This window comes from Carex rostrata, chromosome 13 (assembly GCF_964058835.1).
Source record: "Carex rostrata chromosome 13, lpCarRost1.2, whole genome shotgun sequence".
NCBI classification, from domain to species: Eukaryota; Viridiplantae; Streptophyta; class Magnoliopsida; order Poales; family Cyperaceae; genus Carex; species Carex rostrata.
This window is the reverse complement of record NC_135930.1, coordinates 1,996,910-2,015,668: the sequence shown is the minus strand read 5'-3', so window position 1 is coordinate 2,015,668 and position 18,759 is coordinate 1,996,910. Positions and strand designations below refer to the sequence as shown.

Here is an 18,759-nt window from a genome sequence, read left to right as displayed (position 1 = left end):
GCGGTACAAGTAACAGTAGAACTGCAGTTCTAAACTTCTATCATAATAAAAATGAAATTTCTTAGATTTTTTTTATTACTAAAGATGGAAAACAAAATAATTTTTCAAAAGTATCCCACTAAAATAGATACAGTATTTTGTCAAAATAAATATGTTGGTCATACAAAATTTTAGATAAGTAAAATATCACTAATTTTGAATGGTTCAAAAGTTTTAAATCAAGTGATTTTTTTAACTATCTAAAAAAATAACGAAAAAAAAACTAAAAATATATATATATATATAATTTAATCTAAAAGTATATTTTCATACGGAAATTATACGAACAATTTAAATCGATTAATTAAACTTTGAAAATGAATATATTCATAGTATAAATCGCAATGTAATATGCATATTACCATACATTCACTCATTTGTTACGCCTAATTTTTTTTTCTGATATTTTTCATTTATGTACAATTATTTAACACAGAATAATAAAATCATCCGAACATGAAAAATCTCCGATTTATTATCTTAGCATTTAAAAAAATATTGTAACAAGGATTTGAATTTTTTTTTTCCAACTCTGTTCTATAAATTTAATTTTCTTTATTCGAAATGCTAAAAAAAAAAAAAAAAAAAAAGTCTGTCCACTATTGCCTGTACAATCCGCTCCAAAAATGGGGTAAAGATTTTAACAGATCAGTTTAGGCTTCATGAAGCACAGGGACTATAGAATCAAAACAGAGATGCATATGGCTCTTGCTCTCCATAAAGCCAACACTGTCGGTAAAAACTATTTACCCAAAAAATGGCTACACATTTCTCCACCACAAAAAAACCTAAAAGCCGTAACACACGAAAGAAAGAAATGAAGGACGTGTTCCTCGCGTTACTATTTGTGTGGAAAGAAAAAAAATTCAGTTTAACTAAATTTTTTTTTTCCTACGAAAACAGTAAAAAATAATTCAAATTTTCACTAATTCTATGCCTATACCCATTTTTATCAGTGGGCCGAATAGAGCCTAAGGGCCTGTTCGGCAGACCCTTTGAGAAAAGGAACGGATATGAATTGTGCAAAAATTAAACTAATTTTTACTGTTCACGTGGGAAAACAAAAATTTAATGCAATTGAATTTTTGTTTTCCCACGTGAACACGTTAAAAAAATTGGCCGAACAGACCCTAAGTGATCGAAGTTGGACTTCGGAAACCAAACCCGATCCTTCTCTCTAACCCTCCAAGTCTCAAGTCTCAAGTCTCATCTCACCAAGTTGTCGCAATGTGATAGTTGCCTGACAACCCGCTTCAAAATTGAATACATAGTTCGCCGCCACAATAAAACCAAAAAACCCTAACACATGAACGATACGAAGTGATCGCAGTTGGACTTTGGAAACCAAAACTCGATTCCTTCTCTCCCCAATTTCTCTCTCTCTTTCGCTCTTCTCAGAATGGAATTGTTGGATTCAAGCGTTGACCTCAGAGAGGTGCAAAAACTAGAAGGTCATGCTGATCGGGTATGGAGCCTCGCTTGGAACCCGGCTCCGCACAACTGCGGCGGTGCATCCGCTATGCTGGCCTCCTGTAGCGGTGACAAGACCGTGAAGATCTGGCAGATGGGCCCCACTCGTCAGTGGGAATGCTCGGTACTATTTGAACTATCCTTCTACCTTGTTTAAGAGCATTTACAGTTTTACTGATACTTTCTAGTATGGTAATTAGAAGAGTGTGATGTCATTTTACCTTGATTAGTCTTAAACTGTACAATTTAGCTACAATAACAAGGGAATGTTGAAAATTGTATACTCAGGGGTGGAACTAGAAAATAGTAGGTGGGTCTGGCAAATGGGCCCCACCCGTCAGTGGGAATGCTTGGTACAGTATTAACTATCCTTCTACATTTGGTTGATACATTTACTTGTTTGAAGTAAACCTCAGTTTTACTGGTATTTTCTAGTTGTGTTTGAACAATCTCCAGTATGGTAATTTGGCAAAGATTGATGTTTTTTTTACCTTGGTTAGTCTCAAACTGTATAATTTAGCTACTAAATGTACAAGGGACAGAACAAGAAAATTTAGAATGTGAGCGCTGGAACATAAAATGCAAAAACTGTTTATTGTGTGGTTGGTGGGATCTGGCAAATGGGCCCCGTCTGTCAGTGGGACTGCTCGGCACTGTTACAGAACCAGTATCCCGTACATGAATTTTGGATTATACTAATTACCCTTTGTTCAGGAACAAAGAATTATCACCGGCAATTTATTATCCTTTTTTATCTTTGTTATTAGTAGTTGGTGATGTTGTCCAATACAGTATTTGATCATTTATTGTTTTGACTTTCTCAGACTATTCTAGGAGACACACACACACACACACAGCTAAACTGTTTAGAGACAGATTTTTAAAATATTGGTGGACAGTAGTACATGCGTATATGGACTGTTACAGAATCAGTATCTCATAATAAAAATTGGATTACAGTAATTATGATTTGTTCAGTAACAAAGATAATTAATTGTCTTTTTCTTTCTCTTTATTATAATACTTGGGTGCTATTGCCCAATACAGTGATTTAAATTGTAGTATATGATCATTTATTCTTTAAACTTTCTCAGACTATTCTCGAAGACACACACACACGGACTGTCAGATCTTGTGCCTGGTCACCATGTGGCAAGTTTTTGGCCACAGCTAGTTTTGACTCCACGACTGCAATCTGGAAATATGTTGGTGGAGATTTTGAATGTGTTGCTACTCTGGAGGTAAAGATCAGAGCATGTTTAGTCTTATTAGTTGCCACCCCATTTTTCATACATGGTTTTTAGTTAAATGACGGTATACACCTTTGAGTTGGATCATCTGTACTATTAATTTTTTTTACAGCTTATCAAAATTGGGAGAATTTCATCTATATCCCTCAAAACCTCAAAATTACGTATTTCCCTCAAAAATTCATAATGTCAAATTCAGAAATTGACCAAGTTTATTATCTTTTCTATTAAAACTCATTTTAATGGTTGGGCTATTTTTATTGGGGTAAACATGATATTATGACTTTTTTAGAGGGGGAAATATGTAATTTTGATGTTTTTGAGGGGTCTACATGAAATTCCCCCCTCAAAATTTGAATGGTCGAGCTATTTCAATCAGCATCATACAGTCTTACCGGGATGGCATTTCTAATGCTGTTAAAGATCAATGGAAAGGCTAATGTTCTGAAATATAAAAAAAGTAATTTTTTTTGTTTTAAATGAAAAAAGGATGGTTTCTGGCATCTTGTAACCGCATTTTACTGTGAATATATTTCGGACAGGGGCATGAGAATGAGGTGAAGTGTGTGTCGTGGAGCAGCTCAGGGATGTTTCTGGCGACATGTAGCAGAGACAAGACAGTATGGATTTGGGAGGTGCAACCTGGAGATGAATATGATTGTGTGGCAGTGCTTCAAGGCCACACACAAGATGTGAAGATGGCGCAGTGGCATCCTTTAGTTGATGTTTTGGTCTCTGTTAGTTATGATAACTCCATCAAGGTATGCTTTTTCATTGTTTCCTTTTATTTTTGTCTATTTTTGGGTTATTTTTTCGCTGGAAAGCACCAATCTTGTATAGGTTTGGAAAGGGTTAAAAAATCTTAGTAAATATTGGAAGCTTGACGTATCAAATATACCCTTTTGACTTGTATTTCTTGTTTTATTTGTAAATTATTTCTGAGAGAGAGATGCATGGGGAAAGAGTGCATTATATTTCTTATGTTTTGTGGGCTCCGTAGGATATTTATTGCTTTGTTATATAAGGATTTCATAGAATTTTGAGATTTTGTGGAGGCACAGTAATGCACCAGAACCTCCTTTTCTTCTCACCTATTTGAATACTCTTTTATGGAGACTAATAGGTATGGGCAGAGGATGGAGACAGCGATGACTGGCATTGCGTGCAAACCCTAAACGAAGGGAGCAGGTATGGGAAGTTATAGAACAGTTCCTAATTACTTGTACTCTAATCCTGAAATAAAGTGAGGCTATGGGACTTTGCATAGTGTGGATTGGTCTGTGCTATGGATCAATATTTTTGTTATCAAAATCCAAATAATTGATCTGAACCGTTCAACATGATCTCCTTGTTAAAATGTACTTTCAGACTAAATTTTATATTTTTTTACTATTTCTTTAGGTAGAAAATCACTACTGTTGACATAGTAAAAAAATGTTAATAAACGTAAAATTTGATTTTCAAGTACATTTTCATATGGAGATCACTCTAGCGCAGTTCAGATTGATTGTTTGGACTTCTAAAGTGGAATTATTGATCCATTGTGCGGACCAATCCGCGCTATGCATAGTACCGTAGCCTCACTGAAATATAATTATCTAAGGTACCTTGCAAAATTTAGAAAATATCCCATATACCATGTAATCATTATTACTGAATTCTGTAGCGTTTAAAGCAATAGATATTTAAAGGTGTTGATTTTGGGTACGTTTTGTGTTTCTTTTCTTTATACACAGTGGACACACTTCAACAGTCTGGTCGGTTTCTTTCAACTCGAGCGGGGATAGAATGGTCACTTCAAGGTACATTTGGTTTATATCAATAACCTCTAAAAAGAAAATAACGAAACCCTAGTATAATCTTCAGTTGTTTATTTATTTTGTAGTGACGACCTTACGCTAAAAATATGGGATACCAGTAGTGCCGTTTCTCAAACAGACACTGAAAGCTTTGCACCTTGGTACAGATTAGAATTTATTTTATTTTTTTCTTTGTTTATTTAGATTTGTTAGTCTCTTGTTTCCTTGAGAAATGTAATTTAACAATAAGGCGTTGATTTATTTCAGGGGTCACCTCTGCACCTTGTCTGGATATCATGCTCGTACTATCTTTTCTGCTCATTGGTCTAGGTATCCATTTTTCATTTGAATTTTTGCAAATATTTGTTTTTTCATTTGAGTTGGTACAAATATTTTTTATTTCATGCTATTATTAAGTAAATTTGTATGTTTTGTTTTTGTAATAGCAACCACCAAATACATTATTTAGTTCTCTTAATAATATTTATGATTTTGTTGTTAACAGTGAGGGTGTTATAGCGAGCGGAGCAAGTGATGATGCTATTTGCCTTTTTGTGGAGCAAAAGGGCGAGTCGGTAAGAAATCAAATCTCTGTGTATAGTCATAAACTAAAGGAGCATAATAAATTTTATTATCCTAAAATGCTTTTCCCTCTGTTCTTTTGAAGTTTATAGCCGGGAATAGATAACAAAACTTACTGGTCAAATACTTTGCAACTCACATTAGAAAAAAAAATGAACAATTCAAAAGAACTTGAAAACTAATATATATATATTTTTAATTTATTAAAATGTGTAGGTTGATGAACCGTCATATAGACTGCTTTTGAAGAAGGAAAAAGCGCATGAAATGGATATTAACTCTGTTCGGTGGAATCCCAAGGTTTGAGTTATTAATTTCATTGTTGTTTATATTATTATAATTATGACTATGGTTGCAAATGACAGCAACAAGCTATACCCAAAGTCAAAACAGGTCTAATTTCTAATAATTTGTGGCTTCAATCAGTACACTGTTGAAAGATAGCATAATTAAACCAATCAGAATTTTTTATTTATAAAAATTAATGTAAAATAATATAGGGTATTCGAATGATTGCTTGTGGATTTAGATGCCATAGACAGATCTGAAAAGAAAATTCAGGTTCAAACTATGGATCTGAAAAAATAATTCAGATCCATTGAAGTTGTCAGACATCAAGCGCTTCTATGCATCATAATCTTGGAGCAATCATTCTAATATTGTATATTATTTTATATTAATTTCTATACATGAAAAATTCTCTAAACCAATGGGGTGAGATATATAGCCATGAAAAATATATTGTTCGTAGTGTCTAGAGTTCTATTTGTACCTATTGCATTCACCATTTTTTTAATAACCATCGATGTAACAAATTTCAAAATTAACATGCAGGATTGGAGAATTCTGGCATCAGCAAGCGACGATGGTACGATCAAAATATGGGAACTCAGGGAAATTTCTTGATTTTTTTAAAAGAATAATTATATCAAAATTGGGCTAGGTGAATTAGCTTCTTAGTATTTTGAAGTTGTGTTGTATAAAACTTGTATTGTTGTATGATTGTTGTTCATTATGTATTTTCATTATAAGAGATCTAGGTCTTTGACACCCAGTAATCATACAACCTTAGTAAATAAACTTATTGCATATGATCGAAACTGTGTCAGTATCGATCTAGGGTTCATTGATTTGTACCATTTTAAAAGGCTGGTAGCAAAATTTTCTAGTACTTCATACTGTACCTAGATGTCTAGGGCTGTAAATGGCTGAAACAAATTATTGCAGTATCATGATATAATGTCCCTAATTATTCTATAAGAATTTTCAGTGGTGATAAACCCTAAACCCTAAAAAGAGAAGGGTTCAAATGTCTGTTTTTTGTGACTTTATTATCTCTACTTTTTTATTTTAAAATAATAGAAGTTTTAACACTTGTATGTCAAAATAAAACTGTTAGATGTGATTTGATTTATATTATTCTCTACATGCATAAAAAAAAAAAAAATACACTTTTCAGTTTTTTTTTTTGGTATAAATCAATAAGTTAAAAAATAAACCTTCAAAATTAAAATTAAAATTAATCACATAAGTGTATTTTTTTCAAACTTGTAATAATAAAAAATGTTGGAATGTCATAATCTTTATTATACATTATAGGGATAATGATATAGATCATATCTAACGTATTAATTTTGAAGGATTGAAGTTTTAAAACTAGAAGGCAGAAGCATAATGAAGGCAAAAAAAAAATGGAGGCATTTAAATCCTCTACTAAAAACCAGTCACAAAGTTCTTTAAGGGAATGTTTCATACGTTGCCAACAGAATGATTCTTTTCTCTCTAGAAACCACATTATATAAATGATTATGTTATATTATTACCATCAGCTGTTGGCATTTATAATGTTGCACTGGATTACAAAAGCAACATCTGATCATATAAAAAAAAAAGTAAAAAAAAAAAAAAAGTAATCACAAAGAAGAGGGGAAGAAAAAAGTGAAAATTACAATTTTCTAACATTACTATTCCCAATTGTGCTGCCTTTTGTCAACTTGAGATGAGTTGCTGATATTCTTCAAGCAAACTTGGAATGTCATTCATACGCAACTATAAAAGTATTAAAAAAATGAAACAAATATGATAAACCAATAGAAGAAAATAAACAGGACAAAATATTCACTCTTAGCAGCTGAAATAATATGTTCATGCAATATATTAGAGAGAGAGGGATTAATTACCTGAGAAGCACTTTTCAAGTGGAAAAATCGGTAATTTTCTTGGTCAGAAAGAGCCGATGAAGTGGAATGTAAATTGAAGTTCAATTTTTCTCTGAAATTTGTAGAACTGCATATCAGTCAGATTTTTGTAGCCAAATTAAGAGCATAAAGTGTATTAATATGTGACTATTATTAGATGAAAATTTCAACCAAGAACAAACATACAGCTCAGGGAATCAACTTCACATTTACATAACAGAAATAGGGAAAAGGAAAAAAATTTGCAAAAAAATCCCTATACATCTCTTAAAATCCTCCCTGCATCAAATTAATCTATAAAATGATGTTTAAATTATTAACCATAGTTAGCTTTATCATTTAATTTTTAACCACATTATTGAAGTAAATAATTCTGTTGTTTAAGTTGAGCTAGCAACAGGGTCTCTTTGTTAGTTTCTCTCACAATTTCTAACATTTCGTAATTTCTCAATAACTTGGGCCTTTCATGTAATACCTCAAAAATAAACAAACACACAAAATTAAGAATGAAAATGAACTTACAGGTGGTTTCGAACAATGAGACACTTGTAATCGCGCAACATGGGACCCACCTCCTGGAGTTGTATGGAACTGGGACTACAGTTGTTCCAGTGATCTCTTACTGCCTAAAATTCACGATATAAATCCAATTGTCAAACAATATATGAGTCAACAGGGAGGATCTCATGTACCATAATAATTGCTTCATTATAATACAGGTTGCACTGCATATTTATACCACAAACCCCTCCCCTCATCCCCCCCAACACACACACACACACACACACTAATTCATTTAACACAATCAAATTTTGCAAAAGAAATTACTGAAGTACCTTCAAGGTTTGGTGCTTTTATCCATGATATTTATGTTTCTTTTTTGGAGGAATAATAGTATTCTTATATTTAAAAACGAAGATGGTTGACATAACAAATGCAAGAGAAACTAAGAAAATCAGACAGTTTATTTTCTTACTCTTCATATTTCCTTTTTAATTGTCAAATTTATTTTCTAAACTTTTGTGGGTTTATGCATAGATTAAGAACCTAAATCATACCTAAATAAGTGCTAATATTCTAATAATATAAGTGAGTATCATAGACAGACGATATGTAATCATGTACACTGTAATCTAAGAAGAATACAACTACAAATTACTTGTATTCCAGCAGCTTGGTCTCTAGTCGGTAAATTCTCTCCAGTAAATCGTGCTGATAATTCACTTAGTTCTTTGTCCTCCATTTCATCGGTAATACTGAGATCAGCTTTTGGAGAAATTGAAATGCCCAATTTATCAGCTAGTTCTAAAATAAGGGAATCTTCGTTTGTCACTTCATTTTCCTTGAAATCACAAATAAATGCAATTGAACGAATTATTAAATGGTCACAAGCTAGTCTATTTTATATAGATCCTATGTAATTTATAAAACAGAGTGAGGCTATGGTACTACGCATAGCGCGGATTCGTCTGTACTATGGATCAATATCTCCATTTTCAAAGTCCAAATAGTCGATCTGAACCGTTCAACATGACTTCCATATGAAACTACACTTGCAGATCAAATTTTACATTTTCTAGATTTTTTTTACTATTTGTTTAGATAGGTATAAAATCACTTGATTTAAAAGTTCTAGAGCATTCAAAAGTAGTGATTTTCTAACTATCTAAAAAGATAGTAAAAAAATTCTAAAAAACATAAAATTTAGTCTACAAGTACATTTTCATATGAAGATCACGTTAAATGGTTCAGAATGACTATTTGAACTTTTAAAAGAAATATATTAATCCATAGTACTGACCAATCTGTGCTATGCATAGTACCATAGCCTCTCTCAAACAATAAATTAATTACTTGCATAACCCTCCTGTGTCCATTTCTACATAATTCCAAAATACCCTTGTGTCACATACAAGTAGTGTTCCAAAGGGACAGTTTTGAGCATATTTTGTATTATAATTTTCAGTACCTTCGCATCAGCATTTTGGGACCCACCAGAAGGCACAGTGACTTCTGAAGGAATACTTGGAATTATTGTCGGTCTCTTTGCTAGAGGATCATCTGAAAGACAAAAAGGATAAATAAATTCAAATACTACAATTTTTACCACAGCCAAAATAAAAGGATAAGTGTTGATTGTAAAGCAAAATGCATGTAAAATAGAAATGACAAGTACCTCCTTGAACTAACCACCAAAAATCACCAAAGGTGGTCTTCCCATCAAATCCACCAAATAAAAGATATCTTGTACCAACACAAGTCATAGAGTGGTAAGCACGTGGAGGTGGCGGTTCATTATTCGTATTCATTCGTTTCCACTGAACAGACACTGAATCATCAACAAATGTTAGTTTTCTTTCAGTCACTTTTAGTCAACCCCCAAAAACCAAAAGTATAGTGAAAAAAAATATGACTGAGGAGAGCAAGGGTAATTTGGGTATCTTTTGAAAAGTAAGAGATGGTGGGGTGGAGAAGATATTCCCATGCTTTATGGGCATGAGAAATGATAATTTTTTTTTGCATTGGTTTATATAAAATTTTAAGGTTTTTTATTTTGGCAAATACACATTGTTTATCCATAAAATAATAGAACAGTTTCTACTTCACCTCTGTCCAAAACTACACAGTCGTTATAGTATACATCGTATCTACTAAGCCAGCCACCCGTCCCATGCCCGCCAAAAAGTAACAGCTACAAAATAAATAAATAAACAATCTATTTTATCTCAAAATGGTTTAACTATGAATTTCACATTAACTTTGTTCCCGATATTGAGTTAATATTTGGTAATAATTCAGGAAATAAGAGGTTAATGCAACAAAATGCTACATGTAGTAATAAAAAAATAAAACTAAAATACTTACATAATGACCTCCTGAAGTAACAGTATGGCCACACCTAGAAGCTGGCGATTGGCCTGGAAGTCTTAGTTGAGTCCAGCCTGGCGTCTCATTATCTTCAAATTTAATTACAGATATTGCTATCAGTACCAGTTCTTCACAGACCAATAATAATAAATGGTTCGGTTGAATTTAATAAACATTTCAACGGAAGAACTATTACTAGTAAGCACAAACCAAGAATTAGAGGTGTTCATTGGATCCGGTTAATTTGGTTTTCAACTGAACCGTCAAACTTTGTTTTATATTTGGTTTGGTTTAACCTCTCTTATTTCGGTTCAACCAAACAAATCAAAATTTACTTGAATTACTTCGATTTTTTATATTTGGTTCAGTTTAATCTCTTATTTTGGTTCGAATCATAGATATCTTGACATTTATTTCTATGATTATTAAATGTATCTAGCTGAATTTAAAATGAGAACAAATGAATACGAGTACCATGTATGAACTTCTATAGTATAAAAACCTTGCAGTGTAATATTTGTTTGAAAAGCTCAACAGAAACTATAGCATAACACCCACCTTCTTCGATAAGGCCCTTTAAAGCCCATAAATCACCCATAATAGGTCCCCCGCCACCTAAAAAATCATACAAGAGTACAAAAGATATAAGTAAAGTTCACTATCATGGACAAGTCCATTTTGCTTCATTTGTACTCAGTTTCTCTAGTAACCACATAATTAAAGTAAGAAAAATAAAGGCCTTAATTGTGTAGCTAGTACACCAGAAATTTGTTAAGAAAAGATAGAAGAGTGAAACTACGGTGCTATGCATAGCGCAGGCATACTATTTACCAATATCTTTGTTTCTAAAGTCCAAACAGTCTATCTAAACCCTTCAACATGATATACATAAATTTAATTGTAGACAATTTACATTTTTTAAAAACATTTTACTATTTTTTTAGATTAGTTGAAAATCACTACTTTTGAATGGTTTAGAATTATTAGATCAAGTGATTTTTACCTATCTAAAATAATAGTTAAAAATTCTAAAAAATGTAAATTTTGATCTACAAGTACAATTTTAGATGGATATTATGTTGAACAGTTCAGATCGACTATTTGAACTTTGAAAATAGAGATATTGATCCATAGTATAGACCAATCTGCACTATGCATAGCCTCACTCTAGCAAAGCATTAAAGCAACCGAAGTAGATATACCTCTACCACCAAAGACAAGCAATCTCTTCTCGACCATTGTGGCAGAGTGGCCACATCTTGCCGGTGGGACCGACCCTGTGATTGACAGCTCAGTCCACTCAAGTGACACTTTTTTGTTTCCAAAATGAAAAGAAAAAAGATAACAAGTAAAAGAAAATACGTTAGATATCTCATTTTTTTCATTCCCACATATATCAAGGTTAAATGAAAATCATCTCACCATAGTCAAGCAACTTTATATATGCCCCAACTAAATATAGAACATATCATGTACACACTTACAAAACATGATAAATACCCTCATTCTCCTCAACTCTAATTAAATCAAAAGGATGCCTAAATTGCTGCGTTTCTCTGTACATGAGGCAAAAAGGAGCAGTAGTTTGGGTAATTTTTTAAGAATTCACATCCCCTAAGATATCTCAAATTTTGAGTTAATCTTTAAAAATCTGAACTGATCAGCACAAATATTAAAGCAACCCATTTTATATTAGTACTGCCCCGTGCATCTAATAGGCACCGAAAATACTTTTTGGCCCAATTTTGACATCAACTGAAAAGTTGATATAACTCGGAGGATACGGACCCACTTTTTAAGGCAAAACAAGAATTGTACTACAAATTTCCTTCAGTTTCTACAGCATAATCTTTTTTTTGATATACAGAGGTTGTATAGGGGCAGAAAAGGATATTTTTTTAATGAAATTATAAAAAACAAACTCACTTGTATCCATAATATAAACATCTGAAAGCCACATTTTACCATCCCAACCTCCATACCTGAATTTAGATCACAAATAATATTACCAATTACCAAAAGTTCTAAGAACATAAACTGATTACAGTTAAAAGCAAATGGAAAGAATCAGAGAGTAGGACCCACATAACAATTCTACGGTTTCCTATGGCTGAAGCTGCAGCAAACTCTCGCGGTGACGGTAAATCTCCAAAGCTTGTAAGTTCAGACCATTGCCATATCTCTTTGAAAGACAATATTAAAAGCAACAAGTAAACGTCAGAGCTATTGACATTACAAAAAGAATAATGTTTGATTCTATATTAAGTGTTTTATTTCATTCTTTTTTCTTGTTCATTGTTTCTTTGAGATCCTAGAAAATATAATAATCATGTATACATAGCGCATACCAGTACTATGGATCGATATCTTCATTTTCAAAGTCCAAACAATCGATCTGAACCATTGAACATGATCTCCATATAAATATGTACTTGTAAATCAAATTTTTCATCTTTTAGCATTTTATTTAACATTTGTTTAGATAGGTAGAAAATCGCTTGATATAAAGATTCTAGAGTCTAGACCATTCAGAAGTAGTGATTTTCTACCTACCTAAAAAATAGTAAAAAAATTTAAAAAAAAATTAAAATGCAAGTACAATTTCATATGTAATCATGTTGAATGGTTCACATTGACTATTCAGACTCTAAAAACGAAAATATTGATCTGTAGTATGGACCAATCTGCGCTATGCGTAGTTCCATAGCGCCACTCTTCATGTATTATAATAAAAAGATCATCAACAAAAATAGTTTATTCGATGCCTTAGTTAATGTACAATATAATTATAGGATCAAAAGAGAGCCCAACAGAGACAGCGAGACACGTACCAGTATCAAGCATCCAGAAGTCACCCAACCTAAGAAATATAAATACTAATCAGAAGTTTGTATTGCTTATTGGGTCATACAAAATATCTTAACTACCAAACAATGTGCCAACCTTTTAGTACCAGATCGACCACCAAAAATAAACATGTTGCAATCAATAGCCACTGCAACATGGAATGCTCTGGCAGTGGGGCCCACCTGCTCTTCTGAACCACCACTGCCGCAACACTCTGGTGTGTACCACAACTTATTTTCTGAAATAAAAGAAAGAAAAAGAAAAGTAAAATTATGATAGGTCCCTATACATAACAAATACTCAAACAGTCGAACTCTCAGTAACAGTACTGATGCATCATACCCCACTGGTACAGGAGTCCGTATCCTCTGAGATATCTCAAATTTTCAGTTTAACCTAAAACTGGGCCAATTTTTTTAAAGTGCCTATTTGGAATGCAGGGGACAGTATTATTATGCTTTGAGATTCGTGCAGAACGGATTTGAACGGTCCGGATTTTCCACAGATCAACTCAAAGTTGGAGATATCTCAGGGGATGTGAATTCCTGGTACATTATGGGTACGGTTGGATCAAGGGGTTTCCATCGAATACCAGAAAAAATTACAGAAAATCTGTACATACAGGTATCATACAGAACTGGACAATACTGGTACAACAAAAAGGGCTTATCTAGTTTTAGTTTTCACAAAGAGAAAATTATGCATACCGATGTCATAAATGGCAATGTCGGCAAGGAACCTCTTATCAGCAAACCCACCAAATACCACCAGCTTTGATTTTCCCACTTGCACAGCTGTGTGTCCACTGCAGTTACATAATTGTATTCAACTAAGTCCATTATTTATGTTTGTAATTTCTGTTCTATGTTGGAAGTTTATCATATTTTTTTTCTCATATGTAATTTCATAAATTAGATACATCAATTGAAGGAATGCAACCTTGCAGTACACAAATCAAACAAATACTGGAAATTACCAAACTAGTAATGCATGTGATGCAAAAACTAGCACACACACAATTATACCAAATAAGCAGGGTATGGTTGGAAATTTGACTAACAGAAAGTACAGAAGAGATCATTGAATTACCTTCGAGCAATTGGGAGATCACCTCCGAAATCCGACGGATCAGATTTCACCCAGTGCATCTCCATCTCTCTCTCTCTCTCTCCTAGTCTCTAGTCTCTAGTCTCCACAGAGGTGAAGCAGCGGCAGCGCCAACGCCAATGGAATCCGACCAGGAAAGAAGCGTAGTTTACTAGTACTGAGGTTACTCAAGTTTTAAGTTTAGATCCGGAGCGTCTGATCTGATTTGGCACGAATATGAAAGGATCTTGTGCATTCACCATGAACTGGATGACCCAGATTTTGATCGGACGGTTGACATCTAAAAGTAAATTTTGAGTTACTTTAGAGAATCTGGACTTTACTAGTATAAGCAACGCCTCATCTGAGTTCTTACGGCCCAAGACGAACCAGCTTGGGGATAACATAGGGGCCCATAAATCAATATGGTCCAAGGTAATTCTCGGGTTCACTTGTAACTTGTAAGGTAAACTTAAAAGGTTATTTTTGTTTGATGGCTTCCTTTAAGTAATAATTTAAATTATCGACTATTGAAAAGAGATAAATCATGAAATGAATGTGTCTGATAATGAACTCTATAAGTCATGTTTGATTGAGATCTAAATTATGGAATAAAGGATTTAGATTTAATTTAGGTCATCAAAAGTGATTTAATTGAGCCGGATTAATGTGATATAAGTCGATCTTTAAGCTGGTTTAAATGTAAAAAGTTAGGTTGATTAAAATGGAATTCATAAGAAAATTGCTAAATTATCTCAAATTACCTAGTTAAGAGAATTTAACTCATTAAATATATCTCCATAATATACTTCTATAAATAAAATATTATAGAAATATACATAATTTGATCATAAAATAATTGTAAAATTATGTTCTATTTTAAATTAATAAAACTTTTTTTTTCATATATATTGAATTTTAAAATCGAATTTTGTACTTCGTAGTTGTTCTTATTTTAACTTCATTTCTTTTATATATTGAATTGGTTCTTAAATACTGCAAACTAGTAAAAAAGTTTGTACCGATAGCATATGTTTAATCTATTGTCGGTATGGAACGCTAGAAGAATCCTTGGTTCTTCTATCGTGTTGGTTTCTATCGATCGGTAGGGTATTCGTCAATACGTACATCCAGTTTTTATCCGATAAAAGACTGCAGTTTTGTAATAATAAAATTACAATGAGGGCTACATATAACAAATATTCAACAACTTGTGCCAACAGATACATTACTGACAAGTTCAACTCCCACGGTAAACATCATTGTGGTGCATTGGAAATTAAGCAAATATCTAGAGGACAAACTTGTATACAAGTCAAAATAAACAAATCGAAAAAAGCAAAAAAAAAAATGATAAAGGAAAATTAACAATATTACAGGCGTTTAAGAGAATAAGATTACAAATAGTAAAATGATTAATCGAAACTAGCAGCTAATAATGCTTAATTCGTTTGCAATGGTCATATATTGTGAAGCCTGTCTGACTGAATGCAAGAAGTAGCAGGAGTGTCGCTGCGGTCACCGAGATGTAACCCCACGGGCTCTTCAAGTAGTCATGTCGCAAGGTCGCCCATGCACGGTGCCATTTTGAGTTGTAGTATTTTTGCACATTGCTAAACAAATTGAAAAATAAGGGCTCTTCGCTGCTGATTGAACAGAAGTTACCAACATCATTGAAGAAACTGGTGACCATCTTAGGGCTGCTCAGTGTGTTACAAATAACACTGCGTTGCTCAAGAATTTCTACATCCTTTTCTGAATTGATAAGTGCACTCATAAGTTTTATGTAGCCGCTAAAAATTTGCTCGCTGGGTGATTTGGAGGTCTCAAAGGCAATAAGATTTACTAATAAGGTTGTCTGACTTGAGTCAATCTTCAGACGTGGCATCCGAATGATGCCATTGGAAAAGATAACAGAAAGACCTTTGTGATCTTTATCGTTTAATCCCTTAAAATTTATACCTGCTTTCTCGTTAAGTTCAGTTGCATGCACCAACCACGGGTGATTTTGTGCCGATTTTGGTTGCTTCAGCTCAGAATCCCTTGGACTTTCATTTAGTCGTTTATTCACCTCGGGTGGCCAAGAGCATCTCCAGTAAAGCTCGAGCAAATGAGCTACATCGCCATAGTCATCCAGATTGATTTTCCATGGCATATCCATGCCTATAAACTGTTCAAGGACAGTCTTGTAGAGGGGTAATTCTGATTGGGAAGCTAACCAGTTATACACATACTTTAAGAAAAAGAGGGGAATTTGATTTTCCAACAGAAGCAAATCAGATCTTACCTCTTTTATACAAGCTTGCCCGTAATCCGTTACCTCTTTTGAGAGAGAGAGAATTACATGGATAATAAAGCAACTATCACGAATTAGCATCTGAATAAAATTTTCAGAAGAATGCCGGCTCAACTTTTCTTTATAGAATATACTAGCACTATTTTCATGTTTTTGAAATTTGTTAACAAGCACATTCATATCGACTGGTTGATTGTTCAGAAGATCTGACATGCACGAGTCTTTAAGACTTTCCGCGAATTTCAGATCTCCGATTCCATGGAAATATGGGCCAATAGAAACCACCTTAGGCTCAAAATCAGACTGTCTCCTGCATCTGATGCGATCTGGGGCATAAAAAATAGAATTCCTTGTTGGGAGGTCATTATTAAAAGTAGGATTATTCGGGACCTCTGGGGTTGCTCTCTCTTCTACGATCTCTGAGTTCCCTGGGGCGGGTGTATCTTCCGTATTTACGAACTCTACGGACTCCGAGGCCTCTGGGGTTGATCTCTCTTCTACGATCTCCCAGTCCTCTTGGGCGGGTGCACCTTCGGTAATGGCAGACTCTACGGCCTTCGAGTCCTCCTGGGTTGATATTCCTTTTCCGTTCTCCTGGTCCTCTGAGGCGGATGTCCCTTCGTTATTTGCGAATTCTACAGTGTTCGAGGCCTCTAGGGTTGATATCCCTTTGTTGTTCTCCTGGTCCTCTGGGGCGGATGTCCCTTTGGTATTCGCGAACTCTACGCCCTCCGAGTCCTCCCGGGTTGATATCCCCTTTCCGTTCTCCCGGTCCTTTGGGGCGGATGTCCCTTGGGTATTCGCGGACTCTATGCTCTCTGAGTCCTCCTGGGTTGATATCCCTTTTCTGTTCTCCCGGTCCTCTGGGGCTGATGTCCCTTCGGTATTCGCGGACTCTACGCCCTCCGAGTCCTCCTGAGTTGATATCCCTTTCCCGTTCTCCGGGTACTCTGAGGTGGATGTCTCTTCTCTGATTTCTAGGTCCTCTGGGACTGATGTCTCTTTGATATGCTGGATATTTGGGGCCTCTGGGGCTGTCCCATTGGTCTCCCGGTTCATTTTGACGGAAATGTTAAAATGGATGAGGGTGTAGAAGGGTTATATAAGACAATGTAGATCAGGATGCAAGGTTTTCTAGGTGATCTCTTATTTTAGATTCATAATTAAAACTTTAAAAATTCACATTAAGATTTTAGAATAAGAGGAACGCAAAATTTTTTTGTCCACTGTTCATCTAATTAACTTGTCATACCACACGGTCTGGTCCCCGCACAAAAGGTTTTTGCATGCTGATGGACGCGACAAAAGACGCAAAAAAAAGGTTTTTGGAGTGTTAGTGGAAATTTAAAATAACAACTAAGGATTGTATTAAATAAGCAAAAAAAAAGTTATTTACATTGATCATGGGCACCTGGTTAATCCTCAGATGTCTATTCTAGATACAAAAAAACATGCTGCTCTCAAAGACTTGCCGCATGCATACTAAAATTATTAGCGTTCCTTCAACCATAGTTCTGAAACTCAGAATCAAAATCGGATCGATGAATCGGCGTTAATCGGAAGAATCGGATGGAAGACTTGATTTTTTTGGCAGGACCTTGTTTTGTAGCCAAAATATAGGAAAAGTTGGTAAAAAAAAATTTGAAAAAAAAATTTGTAGACAAAAGATTATACTCAAATAATCTACTAAGTGTAATATATGCATTACAAACAGAATACACCTTTTATGCAAACTAGCTATAATTTATGTATAGAAAAAAAATACATTTAGCAGCATAAATTTTGTGCATAATTATTTTGTTTGTATGTGTTAATTTTTTATCTAGTTCAAATTTTGTTTGTATAATTTGATTTTTTTTTTTTTTTGTGATTTGAAATCATAGGTCAACAACTGTCAGGAAAAAAAGATAAAATAACTGAAGGACTCGGCCTTACTCAGTCTAACTTTGACTAACTCGACCTGAAAATCAGGTAACTCAGCCGAGTCAAACACTATTGAACCGAGTTTGATGAAAAAATCGCTCGAGTGCGGTACTTGGGTGAAACTAGGATCGGAAGTTGACTCGGCTGTGTTTCGAAACGAAGGCTTGAACTTCCCGGATTCTTCCCATGAATTTTCCTAAAAAATGTGTTTATAAATTTTCAAGAAATGTATTTTTAAAACTTAAATCCCTTATAGTTAACCCTAACCCATTGTAGCATTGACATCAATTTGCATGTTACCAGTATTGACCAAAAACCAGAAAATTTTTATGAGCCACCACAGGACGCAGCCTTTGAAAAATGCAAAACAAAATTACACGCGTCCATCCAAATTAATACAC

At 34.0% G+C, this 18,759-nt stretch overlaps 3 protein-coding genes across 6 annotated transcripts; 1 reads left to right on the top strand and 2 right to left on the bottom strand.

The window, feature by feature from the left end:
• Positions 1-1,359: 1,359 nt before the first annotated feature.
• On the top strand, positions 1,360-6,235 carry EMB1345 (Transducin/WD40 repeat-like superfamily protein). 2 transcript variants are annotated; one of them, XM_078314046.1, is made up of 10 exons: positions 1,360-1,633; positions 2,604-2,750; positions 3,302-3,520; positions 3,883-3,947; positions 4,496-4,561; positions 4,645-4,719; positions 4,826-4,888; positions 5,064-5,133; positions 5,357-5,440; positions 5,975-6,235. In XM_078314046.1, the coding sequence occupies exons 1-10, from the start codon at positions 1,439-1,441 to the stop codon at positions 6,044-6,046; spliced, it is 1,056 nt and encodes a 351-aa protein (XP_078170172.1). In that variant the 5' UTR covers positions 1,360-1,438; the 3' UTR covers positions 6,047-6,235. The 2 variants fall into 2 exon arrangements, with proteins under 2 accessions (XP_078170172.1, XP_078170174.1); XM_078314048.1 differs by lacking the exon at positions 2,604-2,750 and having other exon boundaries at positions 1,371-1,633.
• Positions 6,236-6,851: 616 nt separating this feature from the next.
• LOC144564261 (protein GLUTELIN PRECURSOR ACCUMULATION 3-like) lies at positions 6,852-14,289 on the bottom strand. 3 transcript variants are annotated; one of them, XM_078313844.1, is made up of 16 exons: positions 14,143-14,289; positions 13,761-13,858; positions 13,150-13,291; positions 13,038-13,066; positions 12,292-12,388; positions 12,133-12,188; positions 11,409-11,516; positions 10,765-10,821; positions 10,204-10,295; positions 9,946-10,030; positions 9,515-9,667; positions 9,308-9,399; positions 8,498-8,680; positions 7,861-7,964; positions 7,321-7,426; positions 6,852-7,189 (listed from the first exon to the last, which is right to left on the bottom strand). In XM_078313844.1, exons 1-16 carry the CDS (start codon positions 14,205-14,207, stop codon positions 7,130-7,132), a joined length of 1,527 nt encoding a protein of 508 aa, XP_078169970.1. In that variant the 5' UTR covers positions 14,208-14,289; the 3' UTR covers positions 6,852-7,129. The 3 variants fall into 3 exon arrangements, with proteins under 3 accessions (XP_078169970.1, XP_078169971.1, XP_078169972.1); XM_078313845.1 differs by having other exon boundaries at positions 7,321-7,411; XM_078313846.1 differs by lacking the exons at positions 6,852-7,189; positions 7,321-7,426; positions 7,861-7,964 and adding an exon at positions 8,382-8,407 and having other exon boundaries at positions 8,464-8,680.
• Positions 14,290-15,516: 1,227 nt separating this feature from the next.
• On the bottom strand, positions 15,517-17,494 carry LOC144564441 (UPF0481 protein At3g47200-like). Its single transcript, XM_078314041.1, has one exon. It carries the CDS (start codon positions 17,492-17,494, stop codon positions 15,572-15,574), a length of 1,923 nt encoding a protein of 640 aa, XP_078170167.1. The 3' UTR covers positions 15,517-15,571.
• Positions 17,495-18,759: the final 1,265 nt, after the last annotated feature.